The 17,686-nt window shown below is 28.6% G+C and overlaps 1 protein-coding gene across 1 annotated transcript; it reads right to left on the reverse strand.

Moving 5' to 3' along the window:
* Nucleotides 1-16,646: 16,646 nt before the first annotated feature.
* Nucleotides 16,647-17,500, reverse strand: LOC110939242. The gene is made up of 4 exons (XM_035974886.1): nt 17,495-17,500; nt 17,195-17,374; nt 17,030-17,098; nt 16,647-16,927 (listed from the first exon to the last, which is right to left on the reverse strand). The coding sequence occupies exons 1-4, from the start codon at nt 17,498-17,500 to the stop codon at nt 16,685-16,687; spliced, it is 498 nt and encodes a 165-aa protein (XP_035830779.1). The 3' UTR covers nt 16,647-16,684.
* Nucleotides 17,501-17,686: the final 186 nt, after the last annotated feature.

Below are 17,686 nucleotides of genomic sequence, written 5' to 3' on the forward strand. Positions count from 1 at the left end.
TCGAGTTTTATTTTGAAGAGTCTAGACAGGATATCAGGCCTATCTTCCGGACTAAGATTGGTGTCTTTGAGAAACCGTTGAACTTCTGGCCATTTTGGATTGCATGTTATGGTAATAAAATAATCTGGATAACCAAAGCACTTACACAGAGCCATAGCGTCTAAATAGTTTTGCATCATATATCGTGCTCCACCAGTAAAAGAAGACGGCAAAAAAATGCGTTTTCCAGCTTTAGATATATCATCTTGACCTTTACTTCGTAATTTACGGAGGCTTTCATATGTGTCGGACCTAAGATCTTTTTGTTGATATCGTATGTACCTAAGTCTCTCGCTCTCTATCATAGTATATGCGTCAACCAGGAACTGCTGGAAAAGCCTCTTAGAATTAAGGATTAATGAAAACTGATTTATACGATCCTGGATACGATAGGCAAAGAACTCTCTCATAGTACACTTTGGACGTGTTTTATTAACAACATCAACAACACCTCTATGAGGGATATCAATTCTGTAGCCATCATCTCCGTACGGAAACAGAATCGGATATTGTAGTGCAAGATATGATGGATGCAACTCACTAATTCTTTTTAGTTCACCTGTTCGAGTCTCAACTATAATATCTCTATTGTCAACCACATTTTCGATATCACCAACAATAAGAGCAGCGATCTCACCAGCCGTTGGTAAGTTATACGTGCGACCATCTTTTTCTCTTGCTCCAATTATTCGAAGCTTCACATTTACATTAGGGTTGTCTTGGAAGGAATCCCTAACTCTTCTATAAGTTTTGACCAACTCGTTGTCATTGTCTAGTACATCCTTTATATGTTCGATCAATTTAATATCAACATTTGCCGATGAAGAAGAAGACGCACCATCTGAACCCCTGTTACAAAATTGTTATCAAAGATTATTCACAGTCTAACAAAATATGAACTATTAATCTGAAAAAATGGATTTATGGTAACATATAAAATGGACTTTACCTAAATATCGATTGCCTGTTTGAAATTTCGTTTTCAGTATCATATATGTATAGTTGGCAAAATTTTGGTTGAGCTCCGTTGATTGGCATAAGACTTCCAATTGTATGATAATTCTCGCCGCTAATTCTAAAGCAAAAAGGACCATTGCCTCTGTTAACCGTCGAATCAACCTTACCACCCATTGAAGTAAATGCAAACATAGAATTGTAACGGCGAATATTTTTCAAAAAGTGCTTGCTTTCATCACCATTGTTAGTAAACAGAATCCGATAACTTCCTCTTGCATCTTTGTAATCTGGAAGCTCTACTATGCCATAAGAACAACAAATGAAATAACAAACTTTTCCATCCTTTTTTCTTCCTTTTCCTTTTTCTGCATTCCACAACTTTGCATTACATACTTCACAAGTAACGCATTGGTCACCATGGTCCAAATAATCTGTTGTGAAAATAAACAAAAAAAATTGTTAACAATGTTATTTAATAAAGAAGATAACATTATATCGATAAATTTTATACTTTTTGTGCATAAGAATACAAATTATTTGAAATGCACCTTTTGAAACACCTTTCAAGGGATCTTGAACCACAATTTGCTATGTGGTAAAGTCAATAATTGGTATTGGAGTAGTAATTCGTGGCCTACCAATTAACTTACGTTTACCGGATGACAACCTTTCAAAAGAAGAATTTTGAAGAATACCGGAGGTGCCACTAAATGACGTAATGTTGCTAGCAATATGACCGGGAGTAGCGTCTGCTGGTGGTGTACCGTTGTTCGTAACACAACTTAAATTGCCTATAATATATATAAAAAAAACATAATCTTCATGATATAAATTTATATACAAAAACATTGAAGTGTATAAAAGTTAATAAGTATTTACTTGTTCCCATGAATGATGCAGTACGATTAGTAATGACATTTGGAGTTGCTTCTATATCAGGAGAGCGATGTATACTCCTATTGGAATATGATATACTATTTCTCAGAGGAGATGTTGTATTCTCCAAATTTACTTCCCTAAAGCGGCTGTTATCTATATATACAAATTATTAAAGATTATTATATAAAAATAACATTAAATAAATATATGATAACGTTGAATTAAACATATTGTGAAATGCAAGTTTAATAAAATAAGGTATTTTAAATACGGCTATTAAAAATAAAAAAAACAAAATACAAACTAACCTGCAGATAAAGCAGATAATTTTTGGGTAACGGTCGGAATAGAAGGAGAGGGTATCGAATCAGTTGTTATGACAATTGTATGGTCAACATTTGATGGACATCCATCTAATTTTGATCTTTTGTTATCCAATAATACTTTCCTAATTTTTCGACTATGTCTTGCCTGATCTTGTGTTACAGTGGGAACAACAACTAAAACAACAACATACATAAAAATTAATTTTATAAAGAATATGGAAAAAATAGCTAGACGTCAATGAACATGAATGTAGAAAAACAGGAAAGTAAAAAAAGTTAGTAAATTAGTACCATTAGTAATTGTCGATAATGGCCTTCTACCTCTACGAACTGTAAGGGAAAAATATAGACAGTTTAGCAAAACAGATTGTTTGTTAAGATATACATGATAAAAAATAAACGTAATACAATATAAAAATTAATATACTCATATGGTAAAGCAAAAAGATTTGAATATTTATAACAACTTAAATTACCATTTGTATGACCAGTTGTAATATTTGTAGATGCATTCGTATTTAAGATGGCCGGAACACCTGTAATTAACATGATTAAATTATGTATAAATATGTAAATAAAATAAAACTATATGAAATAAAAATCGATATTTAAATTAACGACATTACCGTTAGAAATGTTTTCTTTTCCTTTGTTGTAAGATTCAGATGAAAACTCGTTTTTTCTTTTAGACATTCCTGAAATCATAATATGATACGATTTAAGCATGCGACATTCCAAAATTGTAGTAAAGTTTAAATATATTTAAGTATGACATTCTAAACATTCTTATTCTTATGTATTATATAGTAATTGATACGTCAATTATATTATCCTAAATTAACATTATACAACCACAATATAAATGCATCACAAAAATTAAAAAATTCACAAACAGAAACAAAACACAATTGATGTGAATACATAACTTCAAATGCTGTATTAAACCAATGAAAAAAGAAAGTATAATAAGGTCTTTAGTTATTCAGTTTAAGATAGGATATAAGATTAAGCAGTTGAAACAATAATATAAAAATATTTAAACTATAGGAGACATAGTGGTCTCGATAAATAAAGCTCCTTTAGGACCAATGTAGTCATCAACATGTTGTAGGTACTCAAAAGATTCGTTGGAAATGTCAACTTCTACAATATCACCCCAGATGCTTGTTATGAGCCACTTGTTGTCTTGAATTATATTATTCCTTCGACGCCTTTCAAGATAATGAACAACATGAGGCGTATCGAAAGACAACACCTTTACCCAAGCATCATCTTCAAATTTGAACAAATCAGCATATAGGTTTTCAGAACGTCCAACAACAATGACGTGCAGCTTCATTTCTATGCTCAAAAAATGTCCTTGCCAAGGATTCAAATCCAAAACTTCGGGAAAAGGAATTGTGCTGAAAGTTTCGGAGACAACGTCGAAAGCTACCATGTGTCTCTCACCTGGTGGAAACCAATAATTGGAAACCATAAAATAAATGCTTCTACCAGAATAAATTCCGGGAGACCATGAATAATATGTTGAAGCATAATTAGTGACGTTAAATGAATTTATCTTTCTCCATGACTCACGGCGACGTGAGTAAACTCGTGCAGAAAGAACATTACGGTAACGTTTGATGTGGAGAACTTTGAGATCGTTCGAGTCGTCAAAGTACATTCCACCAGTAGAAGCGTCTCGCTCAAAATTACGATCAAAGTAGTCATCGGCCAAAATTTTGTAGCGCCTTGTTGTTGGATTCCAAAGAATGAGCTCACAAAACATCCTTTCATTGCAAATTAAGATCAGACCTTTAAAGGACGCTAAAACACGTAAGTATGAAGGATGGACGTTAGATGGAGAAATTATAGTTTTGCTTGTATCGGCTTGCAAATTACCCCCAACTATGTTGTCAACAATAATTGTGTTGTCTTTTAAGGAAAGAAGCTTCTTTTGTAGCGAAGTTATAATTCGCCTAGAATGCGTAATCTCAAAATTGTTATTTGATAGTTCATCACGAAAAAATTTAGATAGACACTTGAAACGGCCTATAGCTTTTGCAGGCAGCCTCATGAAAATCTCGTCCACAATCAATTCAGAACCAAGCTTCTCCATTTTATGATAAAATTTTGCTACAATAAAAGATATAAGAAATAAAAAAAAAACTTTATGTATACATTAAAAAAAACTATCTGTTATTTCTTGCTATAATTACACAATAAATTTTTAATTCAAAAACCTATTATGTATGAGAATAAAAAAAATTAAATATAATACAAAAATCACGTAAGCATGTTTGTACCTGTGTATTACAACATAGAAGAACATTAATTAAAAATCTATAAAATAGTATGAAAATATATAATAACGGAAATTTAAGTTGTTAAGTTAAACAATAAATAAATTTATACTAATGTTATTAGTTCAATGGAAGAATAACAACAAAAACAAATTGTAATTGTAATACACATTAAAATTTATATATGCTTATACAACAAAATTTTATAATATTCACTTAGTATGTGTTACATTAAACGAAATTAACTACAAACGGAGACAATTGCATGGTATAAAAATATAAAGCTAAAAGATTCAAAAATATCCAGTAACTATTATTTCTCTTAAACTTATTATGTATAAAAATAATCGGAATTAAGTATATCCGGAACCAATTGCATAGAATATAAAAAAAATCAATAAGTTACTGAATTATAAAAAATATTATTCCACATACGCATTAAACTTAATAATTCCGTATAACAATTTAAATTGTATTCTGGAAATAAGAGGTAGACTGAATACTAATACTAATAAGAGTACATGATCATGTAACGTTTACTCTAAAAAAAAACATTCTTATAAATAAATAAAACAACAGTTGAAAAGAAGTCAAAGAATTTAGGTTGATATTAACGTACAATGGATGAATGATAAAATAGATAATAGCATTACCTTTGATCGTGTAGAATGGATTGACAAAAACTCTTAATGTTAGATGTGAATGAAACACAATGAAAGAAAGATATTTATAATAGAGGGTGGCTTTGAAATTTTATCAATCAATTTTAAATTTCAAAATTTGGTAATGAAAATTTACTAAAATACTCGAATCAAGGTTAAATAATTTCTTTGATTTAGCAGTTCCCAAAAATAATGTAAACGTTAATTTATGGAAATAAGAAAAATTAGTTGTTCAAATTTAAAAGCTAAACGTATTGTGTAAACTTTGACAGCATATTAATATCTAAATTTGTAAAGATATTTATCATCTAATTTAAAAACTAAAAATATGTATTGCATATCGATTGCTAAATATAAACGAAATCAAACAATTTAAAATAATTATTACAATATTTTGTTTAAATTTACAAAGTAAACACGTTATTCTTTTTTGTTTTTTTTTAAATTCGATATGTCTGTTTTAATAAAGATATTAAATTGAAAATTATATTTGTTTGTGTAAAGAAATATTAATGTCTCTATAGCTATCAAATAAAAAAATGTATCGGAATAACTTGTTTCAGAACTATGGTTGTAAACTATGTTGTAAAGTTATTAGGTATATTGTATGTAAAATCATAAATGTTTACATTGCTTATATTTATGCATATACTTATAATGTCTTTATATAAGTAATGAAACATTTAGAAAGAAATAATATGAACTGGATATATTAAATACATTTAAAAAATCGATTGACATTAATTAATAAGTTTAACAAACATGGATTCCTATGATTATTGCAAGTTAATGTTTACGTTGATAAGTAACATTCATGTTAATACTATACATTATTACTTGCATAAGAAAACCCAATAACGCTACATACAAACAAAATGGTTTAATCAAGTTCTTGACAATTAGATTTAAAAGATCAAAGAGTAACATACAAACAAAAACGATAATGCTAAAGTACTGGTTCAAATACACAAAAGTTAACAAACCAACAAAAGTTTAGTTCATGTCAACTTCCACTTAACTTGGAAATACAAATATCAAAAGTTTTACTAACCGGATCGGACGGTTTTCAGTATTATGGTGTTTTTCGAAGTAACAAAGGTGAAATCAAGCATCATACCATCAATCAAGTTGTTGTCATCCATGAATTTTTGCCAGTTTTCAACAGAATAACGCTTCGCAGTTCCGTTTTTTTCAATCTTGGCAGTGTAAACAACAACCTCACCTTCCAAATTTTGAACATTCAATGAATGTCTCTTCTTCTTGAACCCAGCTCGATTAGCAACTTCGACGGGTAGACGCTGCATTAACAACAGACATTGCTTATCAACATACGTTAAAAATAAACAATATTTAAAATTAATTATTAACTGCCAAAATGTATATCAGATTTTAATATACTACAAATCATACCAGCCTATATTCTCCTTTCCGAGTAAAGTTGAAAAATTCCGAGTCCGTGTTAACATTCCTTGTTTGTACCTTCTTCGGCGGGCTAGACTTCTTCACTTGTTTGATCTTTTTATCCTGATAGATGTTAAAAAAAAGTATACTAAATAGTTATTATCGTAAAAAAATTAAAACAGTATCATACACAAAATGAGCGTTTTCAAATACACGGTCGTACTTAACACGGATACATACCTTGAAAGTGCAATGAACAGCATCTTCTCTCGTTTTCGTTGGTTTGAAAAGTTCTTTCTTAATCATGATACCTTTTCCTTTATGAATGTCAGATAGCTTCGTCGATACACATATCAATCATTAAACAATAAAAAAAAATTATTATAAATATATAACTTTATTATATAACATCCTTAATTTCATTATGAAGTGTAAACATTATAAATACTAATATCAAATACAACATTACCTTGTTATCTGTTTTTAGTTCATGTCGGATGATGTCGCCAGAATGTGTACCATATGCCTATAACAAAAACATCGTTGTAACTTCAGAAATATTATTTAATAAAGTCAGGTGTATATAACAAAAAAAAATTAAATAAATACCTTGTCTAACTCATCAACAAATTGACCATGACTTATTTCAACAACCTCATCATCATCAACTGCATCAACTTCGTCAACCAAACCAACAGGAATACAATCACGATAAACTGATAATTGAAAGGAAACATTATCAATCTTATTAAAAATCAATAAATCTTCATCAACGATTTTAAGCCTTTCGCAAAGAGTAGGCCATCCATCCATGAATACATAGCAGTTATGTATTTTAGCAGATTCCACAGACCATCGATTACCAGCAGCTAGTATTTCATAAGTGCCGTTTAGATTTTCTTTTTGAAAAAACTTTTCAATAAAAGCATCTGGAATTACCTGTATTAAATGAAACTAAAATAAATAACTTCCCGCGAATGTTGATTCATTATAGTAAACATAACTAATAATATAATGTAACATAAATATATACTAAATAACATGTATACAGTTAGATTAATAATGTGCAAAAGTAAATAAAGATACATACAGTGAAGCCCAATTGTGTGTATCGCTGATATGTGAAATACGATTGACCGCATACACCGTCAATAAAAAACTTCAGTTCAAAAACATCATGTAGGATCGACTTGAAAACCAAGAGTGAATCCTTTTGCAATTGAAGGCCTTTAACAACTGCTGCCCAACCATCAGCCAAAGCCGGTCTAGAGTCTAATGTTTTCATAATTACGGTCCAAGACTTACCAGATTCATGAACGATTTTGAGATGAATACGTGGCCATGGACGACCCCAATGTTTATAAACATAACTGAGAGGTAACCCCTGATCACAAAGATAATACTATTAAGTATATATAATGAACTTAAATAAATATTATATGAATTTGGGTACAAAACATCATACTATTCATTAAAATGTAATTAATGATACCAGCTTTAAAGAGTTTGGATCTTCTAGGATCTTGACAAACGAAACATTCATGAATTCACCTGAATTTTGAAGATATATATATATATATTGTTACATCTTAACATATAAAGTTGAATTCATGAAAAAAACAAAATGTATCAGGTTAACAAAACATACATTTTCTTTCTTATTACATTAAATCCGATAACTAATTTGTAAGAATCGGAAATCTATTGTTCCTAATAAAGGTTCTATGAGATTCTAACTGAATGAATACAAATCAAATAATCAATGTAAATAATGTCTAAATTACGGTTGGTATGTAAACAAAATTTGAACAAAAGATAACTACAAACACTTAATTTCGGACAAATAAAGACTGAATCTTACAAAGACAAAACTATCATGATTTTGAAATCTAATGTTCTAATAACTGTATCTATGAAATTATAAGTGAATGTATATAATGAAGAAATCATAACAAATCACAACTACGAACAATAAATCCCAAACAATTAAAGATTCAACCCTAAAAAAACAACACTACAACCGGTTTAGATATAAAATATCTAAAATTATATATCATCAATCAACGATTCAAACGATTAAGTAACAAAATAAAAGAAAAATCGCGGTGAAGTGGAATGTTATTACCTTTAGATGAGGAATCCATCTAAGACAACTCCGACGGAAAGCTTAAGATCGGTGAAAATGGAGAGTATCGGGGCCCTAGTTTCCGTCGCCGGTGAAGTGACTGGTCATGAGAATTTGAGACATGCTATGATGGTATAGGTTGCTATGTAATGATGGACTATTCTCTTCAAGCAACCGTCATTTAATATTTTACACAATCAACCCACAAACTTTTAAAAATTACATTAATAATGGATTTCTATTTAACTTACAACAACATGTTTTTATCTTTGTATGTTATAAATTACAAACTATGTATATAAATATTAATGGTTTTATTGGCTAAAACATCATTACCTAACAAATGAATTAGTAAAAATAAAATCTAATTTACATTCTAAAGTTAGATGTTTAGATTTACTTAAATAAATATGGTTGTTAATTACAAATAAAAATACGCCAAAAATAATGAACTTGACTTAGATAGATGTATAAATAAATTTGAATTATAATTAAAAACATTAACATATTCAAATTTGTGATTACAGAGATCGACTTGCCTTTTTTAAATACAAATCGAAAATTTTTTTTATAATGCAAAACATAAACAATTATATAAAGGATATACTTTGCATATTCAGTCATATGTTTTGAAGTTTATAAACAATGGTTTATATTCCTTTCGATATTATACTCTTTGAAATCTTGATTAGGCTCAATGTAAGATACATTTGTCAAAACAAATGTGTGTGCAAACAGTGGAATGAAGGGCTAACATCATGGCCGTTTGAATGGTTACACGTCAACTACGCTAACGAATGTCTGGTATTATATTATAGTTGTTTTTTTCTAATTTTCAAAATTTAAATTAAATGTATGAAAATTGTTGGATTTTTAATTGAAATTTATTTGCCAATTATACACACAGGAAAGTTTTTGGGAGGATTGCCTATCGTTAAATGGAGAACATTATAAAGATTTTTTACTTCTGAATCGAAACGCAAGAAAATAGAAGAATATGAGGCAATTGAAGAAGATAAAACGATTGGGGAAAAAAAGAATTAGTATTTTCGAACATTAGCGTTCTGGCTTTTTTGTTTGTTATAATAAGTGTTTCCTATGTTTGAATAATATTATTAGTTCTAATTTTGAATGGATTAAAAATAAAATTGCGGTTTGCAAGTCAATGGGTTTTGATTGATAATAATACATACAACTAATACAAAATATATATAATAAGAATAAATAAGATTGCAAAACAAAAAAAAAAAATAAACATTGTGCTTGAATATATGAAACAAATATTACGATTGATAAATTATTCATTAATCCTTAAAAATGATCAATAATAGAAATATTCAAAACATATAAAGACAACGTACACCCATGCAGGTTCTCAAATGTCAAAAGGATCTGGAAACATGCATTGTTCCAATAGTTCATCCTAAAACATATATGATAAATAAATTTAACAATAAGTATGAACAATGTTAACGAATAACTAATATTGTAATCATTGAAATTATATAACAAATTTATTATCTTACCACTCTACTACTAACGCGATTGGTGTGTCTCTGTAAAAACTCAAAACTTGAAAGATCTTCATACCATTTTTTGCATACGCTTCTAAACCGACATATTGATTTCATAGGAAGCCTAACAAAAATTTCCCTCATGACAACATCAAACGGAATTTGTTCCATTATATGGAATACCTAGAAAAATAAAAACGTATAATAAAACATATATTACATTAGTTTGCATATTCCACATGAAAATATATTTTGTATAAATTACAAATTTTGGATAATACCTGGTTGAAGAAACAAATGAATAGCTTAAAACTGCATATATAATACATATGTATGTTGTAATTTATATTCATATAGAATGATTTTATAAACAGAAAGTTATGTTATTAAGGTAAATTTAAATCAATTTTGGTAAAACTGATTGGGTTTATATTATTGTAATCGAATACTTTTGTAAATGTAACCAATAATCATAAATTAATACATTTACCCATATTATCTCTAACTATACTTTCAGTGTATATTTCAATAATTAAAATGTCTTATTTTTAAAATGGCTAATTGTAACTTTATATTACATAATCAGAAAAAATCATTGTAACTAATACTATGTGTTTGTGCGTATTCGATATAAATTATAGATTTTAATTTAAGAAACTTTCCGTAAATTTAAAAAAAATTAAACATAGAATTGTATATCTCTTTATATTTTAACAAAATATCGTGATTAGTAGTTAGTATATTAAGATAGTGTATTACTTGAAAATAGAATTATAACTGGAATGATATATAACATTATTTTTTATCAACATATTTTAAGTAATATGGAAACGTAACAATTATAATAAAACAAACGAATATACGAAAGGTAAGTTGTGCTAATTAATGAATTCGGACAATTAATTTAAAAAACAATAAAATTAACAATTTTATAAACTATATATAATAAAAGTTTATTAGTTATTAACTACTATAAATAACAACTATTATAATTACAGACCTTTTTTTTAAATCATGTTAAAAGTTTAAACGATTGCGATAAAATTGTGTTTACAATGCTTTTCGATGAAATTAATAACGTAAATAAACAGCAAACAAATGTGTAATCAATACCGGATGTAAAAATTTAATATCTAGCATATGAAAGGCATATAACTTGAAGTTTATGTCATAAACTGTAACAGCTTTCATATCTAGTGAGTACGCCTAACGAAGGGTACAACCAGATCAACACTCAACACCTGCTCGTTTTCATCAAAAGAATAGTGAACCCTGTCACGGACATTAATTCTAGCAGCTTTCATAAACTTCTTCCAACTGGTAAATGCGTATCGCCAACCTCCGTCGGATTTTCTTTCACGTCTGGTACCGTTGGTAATTTCATGTGGCGGATCCAAATGCATAAGCCTAACGGTGATATCTTTTAAACCTTCATCAAGTCTAGCCATCCGTGAAACAGGATCAGGAATCCTCTGTATTGTCGTAAAAATAACATTATTAATACATATGAACCTAAACCAACAATGTTTATTAATAAACAACAAACAGTAAGAAATGTATTTTAGCAGTTTAACAAAATAATATTAGAACTTACAAAATAACGATCACCAGCCATACGAATAAAACGACGAACACCCCCATGTATTTGTTCATTGACTTCATTTTCAGCATCGATAGGTACAACATCACCCTTAAAATTAAATATATAAAATGTATTACATTAACATATATAAAGCATGCAATTAAGTAATAAAAAGTAACTTACTTCATCGACATCTACATCAGGAAACTTCATCTCAACACAGTTTTTCCCAAATATTTTTAAATAGAATAAATTACCAAACCCTTTCGTAAATAACAAAAGACAGTCGTCCGTCAACTGTAACTGACTAACAATTACAACAAAGCCAACTGTAAACCCGACTTTACCATCAGACGTTTCAATGGCAACGTCATAAGTTTTGTTGTCTACTATTACCGTAGATATTACATCATTTGAAGAATAATCATAAACTTTTGGCAAGATACATTCAGGAATAGCCTGTGGGAATGATAAAAAAAGGAAAAAAAATTGTATTTAATAATAGTGACGTAATACATCAATATATATCAAAAAAAAAAAAATACTTTATCTTACGTAAAAATGAGATGATGGAGGAAGCATATAAGTCCAGAAACAGCCACGACTAACCCCATCAACGAAATATGTTAATTTAAAGGTAGTAGGTTCTACAGGATTAAATACTACCAAACAACCTCTGGTTAGGCGTAGATGTTCTACAACTTTGGACCAACCGTGAAAAAAGAATAACTTTCTTTTAGCAGCGCTTAAAGAAACATTAAATAACCGGCCATCTTCAGTTTGTATCGTGACATTTGTAGGGCCTTGGTCTACACCCCATAGTTTGCACGCGGCGTCGTCCGGAATAGACTAAAAAAACAAACAAATACAAAATTAATTATTAGTATAATAAGAATATATAAGCAATACAATAATATTAAAGTGTATCTAATAATGATAAAAAACAAAATAATAAATATAAATTATAAAGTAAGTTATCAAAATACCAAAATAACTTCGTCAGCTACATTCATTAGCCTACAGAAGAAGTATCCTATGAAATTGATTTTAAAATTACAACATTAAAAAAGAGTAATAAGTAAATGTTAGTGTGAGAAAAATAAACAAATTTGAAAAACATACAAAGATAATACAAATTACATGTTACATAAAGTAACAAAATTCAAAATAAATACCTTGATGACCCTTCAGCCATAAGAAATACCTACAAAAGTACGTTACATAAACAAAACGTATCTATTGAGTCGTTAAAAAAGATATTACTAACAACATAAATAATATGTCAACATCATCTTATAATATAAAATAGATATGTAATAGTTTCTTCATGATACGTCATGTTTATAACATAATTGAAAAAAAAAGGAAACATATGATATAACATTATAATACTTCGAAAAAAATTAATCAAACCAATTTATTTACAAATCCAGTTAACAAATTTTAACACTCTTTAAAATATACAATAATGGTATACGGTTATGAAATACATATGCCGTTTGATCAAAATTAAATAACAATACGATTTAATTAAGAATTATATTACATCAATTGTAAAAAAACTTAATAAATATATTTATGACAAACGGATTAATATTTTCATAAAAATTACAGTCAATAAATAAAAATTACAAAAGAAAATAAAAATAAAAAAATAATATATGAACGGTTATCGGATTTAGGGATTTGCATATACGACATATAATTTAACAACAACATATTATGAAGACAAAAAAATTAAGAACTCTTAGCAAAACTTACAGATTTATGATTAAGTAAACATAAAGATAGTTTAAATAATTTCAATAAAATAAAAAACAGATGAATACAGATGGAATTTAACAAAAAACAACTTACAGATTTTTAGATCGATATGTGAAATCCAGAACTCAATTGAAAAAAAAGAAAATGTAGATGAACACGGTTAGGAATGTAAAACTATGTATATATGTAGCTCCATTGGAGTAATGAATTGTTATATGGAAACCGAGTGTTTTATTGGAATATGATTGGAGTGAAGTTGAAAAGATTATTGGAACAATAACTGAAAATATAGTAAGCAAATAATTTTTCGAATATAACATCAACATAATTGTAGAAACAGTGACTACATAAAGAAACGGACTTTAAATTATTATTTCGAAAATTAAATAAAAATTCGTTAGAATGTTTATATACAAAAATTACATTTTTCTATAATTAGATTCAAAACATTAATATAATAATTTCCATATTCAAAGCATATTTTGTATTGAAATATATATCTAATTTGTATAATCAATTTTATACGAATTGTTTTAAAAAAAATTCCATATTTATTGTTTATGCTTAACATTTTATTACAATCTATTATCTATATTAATAAACTTCAAAAAGATATAATTTTTTTTATTATAAGATTTGTAATTTTATTAGGATGGATCTTAATCGACGATGGTATTTGTTAATAAGGAATACCGTCACGACAATGAATGTTAAAATACGTAATTTAAAGTACACGTTCATTGGATATAATAAAATGTGAAACATAATAAAAACTCTTTTATTATTAAATTAACGAAATGATAAAATTTGGGATACTTGAAACAAATTAGATAGTTGGAGTAACAAAAGATGAAACAGTACCAAAAAAATTCCTAATTTTTAATCGGAAGGGGAAACAATTGTCTCCAAAAATAATGCGCCTTTCGGTCCGTTGTAGCTGTCAACATGTTGGATGTAGTTAAAAGAATCATTGCAAAGTAGAACCTCAACAGTATCTCCACAAATACTGGTTATCAACCACTTGTTGTCTTGAATTACATTTGTCCTTTGCTGAGGGACCAAATGTTGAACTATGCGAGCCTTATTGAAAGAAAATACCTTGTTCCAATCATCATCTTCAAATTTGAACAAATCTGCAATTAGTTCACCAGCATATTGAACGACAATGACATGGAGCTTGTTCGAAATTGTTAGAAAATGTACTTGGCAAGGATTGACTTCAATACGCTCCGGAAAACGAAGTAAACTGAAAGATTCAGAGATAACATCGAAAGCAACTATGTTCCTTTCACCAGGTGGAATCCAGTAATTGTAAACAATGAAATATATTGTTTTCCCGGAATACACTCCAGAAGACCATGAATAAAAGTTTGAAGCAAATTGAGTTCCGTTCAAGAAGTTTAATTTTCTCCATGAGTCATGACGTGGTGAATATACACGAGCAGTAACTACGTCCCAGTAACAATTAATATGAAGCACTTTTAGGTCGTTGTCCTCGTCTAAGTACATTCCACCCGTATCGTTATGTCGACCAAAATAACGAATAAAGTAGTCGTCCGATATTAACTTAAAACGTCGCGTCGTTGGATTCCAAAGGACCAGGTCATTACTTTCATTGTGAATCCTTTTAATGGAAACTAAAATCAGACCATTAAACGAACATATAATGCTTAAAGAGGATGGATGAACTTCCAAAGGGAAATTTACGGTTTTGATAGTATCGTCGCCTAAGTCGCCAGACACTATGTCGTCAACGACTATGGAATTTTCTTTCAAGGAAAGCAGCTTATTTTTTGTTGACTTTCCAACTCGCAGAGTATGGATGAAAACAAACTTTGGTGTGGATAATTCATAACACCAGTGTTTAGATACACATTTGAAACGACAAACTGCCTTTGCGGGTAGTCTCGTTAAGATCTCTTCAAATATCATGTCATCCCCAATATGATCCATGAGAACCAATAATCTGAAAGAACAACTAAAAAAAACGACAGTATAAAAAGTTATTGTATAAAAAATTGATAATTAACAATGGAAGATTAAACAATTATATTACAGTTAAAAGTAACTAACCGTGTGAGTGGAGGTGTTATGTATACGAATTTCTGAATGAGCAAGAAGTACACGAAATATGGGTATTTATAGGACTTTCATCATATAGTGGATATCAATTTTGGAAACCTTAATTTTTTAATATATGATTTCAGCAAATAATGCAAAACTTATGGAAGATTTATTTAGATCATCTAGACTTATGATTAATTAGTGTTTCGAAATTTAAAAGAACATATATTTTAAATATTTTTTGATTTTTTGTTATTTAATCAATTACATTAATCAAATAAGGGATAAATATTATTTCATCACTATTACATTTCAAGTAACATGTTCTTTAAAAACAAAGTTTAATATTTGTTACAATGTGTGTATTATAAATTGTAAAAGATTATTCTTTAAAAAAATAATAAAAAAAAGGGAGGGAAGGAAATAATCTTTTTTAATTTTGTAAAAGTATATTACAGTTCAAATACATTGAAAAGTTAATATCATAACTATCCAATGTAGATGTAGATTAAAAATATGTCAATAATAACATCAAATAACATTTGCAGTTTATGATTTCATTGACTCTTTAAAAAAGTATATAAATATAAGTTTATACAATGCCATGTAACATAAAATAGAAACGGGTGACTTTTATTTTACAATCGGTTGGAATAGATGATCGAATATTAAGACCAATAAAATGTGATTTCGGAATTTTAGACAAAAAAATGATGTTAGTCAAATTCGTTGATCTCAAAATGTTTATTGTAAATTATATTAAATAGTTTTAAAAAACTAATTGTGTAAAATTAAATGTTATGTAACAAAGTAAATTAATTATTCTCGTTATGTAAAATAATTTAATCCATGAAACTATTCAATATACATGTAACAAAATAAAAAATGTTTGAATTGATGCAATAAAGAATACGCAAGTTAAAAAAAATTAAAGCAATCAAATCATCTTTTAATACCACGATAATAAACGAAATATCCATAAGAAACCAAACATCAAGTACTGAAATAAATGTTACGAAATAAGCAAACCAAAATAAAACATCTCAAATTGTTCGAAAAAACTGAAATGACTGATAAATGTTATTACTAATCTTCCAGCTTTGCTTTCATCTTCAAACCTTCATTGTTCTCACAATCACCCTGACGCGGTTTAGTTGAAGACTGAGAAGAACAAAGATCCACATCATAAACCGCCTCCAAATTGCGCTTCAGCTCATTGTCCAGCATCTTTGAAGAACAACTAATATGAGCTCCAGATGGTGTAGTAAATATGCTGTTGTTCAAATTGGACATTGGAGTATCTTCATCAACGACACGGGAAACAGAATCCTGTACAACAAAATTAAAAAGGTAAAATATATAAATGGACATAAATGTTGAATACAAAAAAATAATACAGGTTTAATGAAATAAAAAAGTTGCTTAACAAACCTGGATGTTAACGTTAACAATTGGAGTTGGATCAGAAGCATGAGGACCTAAAGGTTCATCATCAGCAGCCTGTATGCATTCATAAACAACAATACTTATTCATAAGTGGTACAAAAGATTTCTATAACAAAAATTTTAAGTTAACGTGTAGGGTACATATAGAACCTGGTAAACATCAAAATGAGCATCAAGATCTTTGATGATAGAAGGATTTTCGGTCAACTTCGAAACAGAGTAGCCATCTAATTTCTTATTTATATTAAACGAACATATGGCTATCTTAAACGCAAACCTCCTGTTTATCAATGCCCTCATCTCACTCGGAAAATTGCCTTCGCTTGCTAACTGTTACAAATGAGTTAATATATAAGTTAGATACGTAATGGAAAATAAGAAAATATATATACGTATAAAGAAATTAACATTTAGGAGTTTAACAACTTATATTTGGATACCATAACTTACCTCCATGTTATTATCCAAAAGTTGGTTTGCGTTAACATTTAGGAGTTTAACAACTTCACGTTCAAACAACGTCAAAGTAACAATCCCGGTACAATCCTGAACACGAATAAGCAGTTTTATCCTAAAAAATTAACAAAATAAGATGGTGTTAATAATCAGTATGTTTTATAATATAGCAACAACTGATTCAAG

Source organism: Helianthus annuus, chromosome 7 (assembly GCF_002127325.2).
Source record: "Helianthus annuus cultivar XRQ/B chromosome 7, HanXRQr2.0-SUNRISE, whole genome shotgun sequence".
NCBI classification, from domain to species: Eukaryota; Viridiplantae; Streptophyta; class Magnoliopsida; order Asterales; family Asteraceae; genus Helianthus; species Helianthus annuus.

What these genes read in the sequence shown, in the direction of transcription:
- LOC110939242 (XM_035974886.1), bottom strand. An exon ending in CTCATTTTGATGTTTACCAG is followed by an intron (nt 17,099 to 17,194) that starts GTTCTATATGTA and finishes GAATGCATACAG; the next exon opens with GCTGCTGATGATGAACCTTT. An exon ending in TTGTTAACGTTAACATCCAG is followed by an intron (nt 16,928 to 17,029) that starts GTTTGTTAAGCA and finishes TTTGTTGTACAG; the next exon opens with GATTCTGTTTCCCGTGTCGT.